The sequence below is a fragment of the Carlito syrichta genome, unplaced genomic scaffold (assembly GCF_000164805.1).
Source record: "Carlito syrichta isolate Samal-C Ts95f unplaced genomic scaffold, Tarsius_syrichta-2.0.1 Scaffold303374, whole genome shotgun sequence".
Lineage (NCBI taxonomy): Eukaryota > Metazoa > Chordata > Mammalia > Primates > Tarsiidae > Carlito > Carlito syrichta.
In genome coordinates this window covers 103553-106279 of record NW_007247470.1, presented here as the reverse complement: position 1 = coordinate 106279, position 2727 = coordinate 103553, and the positions used below count along the sequence as shown (strand labels likewise).

Sequence of the window (2727 nt, the reverse complement as noted above, 5' to 3'; positions counted from 1 at the left end):
TCACCTCAGCCTCCCAAAGGTGCGGGATTACAGGCTGAGCCACCGAGCCTGGCTGTATCTCTATTTCTGAGAATCAGGGGAGTACAGTGTTAACAGACTTGGGAGGTCAGATTGCCTGGGCCTGAGTTCTGGCTCTTGCATTTACTCACTCTACAATATGGATACATCACTTAGTGTCTCTGTGCCTCAGTTTCTTCAAATGCAAAATGAAGGCAGCAACATCTAACTCACAGGGTTTTTGTAAGGTTTATATAAATAAGTGCTCAGAATGATGCCTGGCACAGAGTAACTGCTATTTAGGTGTTCGCTGTTTATACATACCATCTATATACACAAATAGGTAAAACGGGAACCACAGTCTAATGCGACTTTACAGGCACAGGAGACATGCATGAGGTGGAGACGCACCCATGTGAGGACAGCAGTGATCTTTAGGGAAGGAGGATGGGTACAGGGTTGGAAAAATCTACAAAGGGCGCTGCAAGTATATGTTTTTAAAGCATGTGCTCTTTAAGAAACGGGTCGGTCAGGCTCGGTGGCTCAGCCTGTAATCCCAGCACTTGGGAGGCCGAGGTGAGTGGATTGCCTGAGCCCGCGGGTTCAAGACCCACCTGGGCAACTTGACGAGACCTCATTTCTACAATAAATCAAAAATAAGCCGGGCGTGGTAGCACGTGCCTGTGGTTCCAGCTACTTGGAAGGCTGAGGTGGAAGGATCGCCGGAGCCCAGCAGGTCAAGGCTGCGGTGGCTGTGAGCATGCCACTGCTTTCCAGCCTGGGCAGCAGAGTGAGACTCCAGTTCAGAAAAAAAAAATGTGAGGGTTGGGGGGAGGAAATGTGGTACATATATATGATGGAATATTTCACAGCCATAAAGAAGTTCAAAATTATGAACTCTGCAACAACTTGGGTGGATCACTGAGTCCATTAATACTCAGTGATCTATCACAGAAACTAAGAACTGGGTACCTCATGTTCTCACTCATAAGCAGACCCTGAACATCTATCATAGTACTACAAGAAAAAGACAGGCAGTAGTGGGAAACTGCCTGGGAGGGGGGGACGGACATACTTCATCAATAAGGACACCTGACCTCACTCCAGGTGAAGTAGGGACGAAAGTGAGGCCCAAACTTTACCTGTACAATGACCATTTGCAAACCTAACACTCAATTGTACCCCACATCTTTCGAGTAAAATATTAAAAACAAAAAGAAATGGATCTGAAAAATACGGCAAGATGTTAACAAATATTAAATGTGGGCAGTGGGTAAACTGGTATATGTTATTATATAATCTCTGAACTTCTGTGTATGTTTGAAATATTTCATAAAGCACTTTGAATCATAATTTTACTCAAAATGACTTTTAAAAATCTGTAAGTTTAAAAACAGAGAGGGCTGGAGATCAGTGGGGGACTTACCCCAGCTCGTCTCATGACATCTACAGGGATGACAGTCTCCATTTCCTCTGCTCCCTTAGCCAAGATGACCAGAGCTCTTTTGGAAGCCATTTTTGTTCTATTTGTTAAAAACTTAAAAAAAGAAAAAGATTTCAGAAAACATTCATTGCAACCCTGGAATACACCACATTTTAAAGTGTAGGAAAATTTTCAAGCATCTCCTAGGGGAAAGGTTCTGATGGACACACGATTGACTATGGGAAAAAAAACAGCGTTTTGGGTAAATATCAGTTTACATGGTAGAGTTTCAACTGTTCCATCTCTAAGATGAAACTAGTGAGGCTGCTTGCAGGTGTCAGGGTTGTTTAGATTTCCTTCCACCGCATTTCCTTAAGTTCAGTCTCTAATAACATATTGCAAACTACATTTTCTAAAATACAAGTAGTCAGGTGCAGCGGCTCACACCTGTCATCCCAGCACTTTGGGAAGCAGAGGCAAGAGAACTGCCTAAACCCACGGGTTCGAGACAAGCTTGGGCAATTTGGCGAGACCTAACCTCTTCAATAAATCAAAAAATTAGCTGGGTATGGTGGCATGCGCCTATGATTCCAGCTGGTTAGAAGGCCGAGGTGGAAGAATCACCTGAACCCAGCAGGAAGAGGCTGCGGTGACCGTGAGCATGCCACTGCCCTCCAGCCTGGGCCACAGAGGGAGACTCTGACTCAAAAAAAAAAAAAAAAAAAAGGTTTTTTTGCTGGATGTGGTGGCTCCCACACTTGAGAAGGCAGAAGAGAGGTCTGCCTGAGCCCAGGGGTTCGAGACCAGCCTGGGCAACTTGGCGGGACTCCATCTCGACAATAAATAAAAAACTAGCCAGGCATGGTGGTGCAGGCCTGTAGTTCCAGGCTTGGAAGGTCAAGGCAGAAGGATCGCCTGAGCCCAGCAGGTGGAAGCTGCAGTGGCCGTGAGCGTGCTACTGCCCCCCAGCCTGGGCGACAGAGACTCCAACTCAAAAAAGAACACACACACACACACACACCAAACACAAGTGCGTGGGTCCTGCGTTTCACGCCACCAGGGGAGACACAGGCTTTCTGCAAGTACTACTTCGGAGAAATGACGACAGCTCACGGGCAAAACTGTAAATTCAGTGTTTAACGACTAGCCTGCAAGAGTTTTGGAGGGGATTTCTTTTTTTCTTTGGCTTCAATAACTATACTGAAGACGGAGGGGGGCGGTTAGCAGCGTGAAACACCTGCGCCTTCTTGCAACCGAGACGTCCGGGGCAGAGCGCTCCCGCCGCGGCCACAGCAGCGACGCGAGGG

At 46.7% G+C, this 2727-nt stretch overlaps 1 protein-coding gene across 4 annotated transcripts in view; it reads right to left on the bottom strand.

The window, feature by feature from the left end:
* Positions 1-2727, bottom strand: part of PARK7 (Parkinsonism associated deglycase) — a 20557-nt gene that overhangs the window by 16770 nt on the left and 1060 nt on the right. For 3 of the 4 annotated variants that reach the window (XM_008058514.2, XM_008058515.1, XM_008058511.1), the window contains exon 2: positions 1424-1534. In XM_008058514.2, the coding sequence (XP_008056705.1) occupies positions 1424-1513 (90 nt within the window). In that variant the 5' untranslated portion in view covers positions 1514-1534. Of the gene's footprint in view, positions 1-1423; positions 1535-2657; positions 2722-2727 lie in introns of those variants that run through there. The other variant, XM_008058512.1, reaches the window with a different exon arrangement.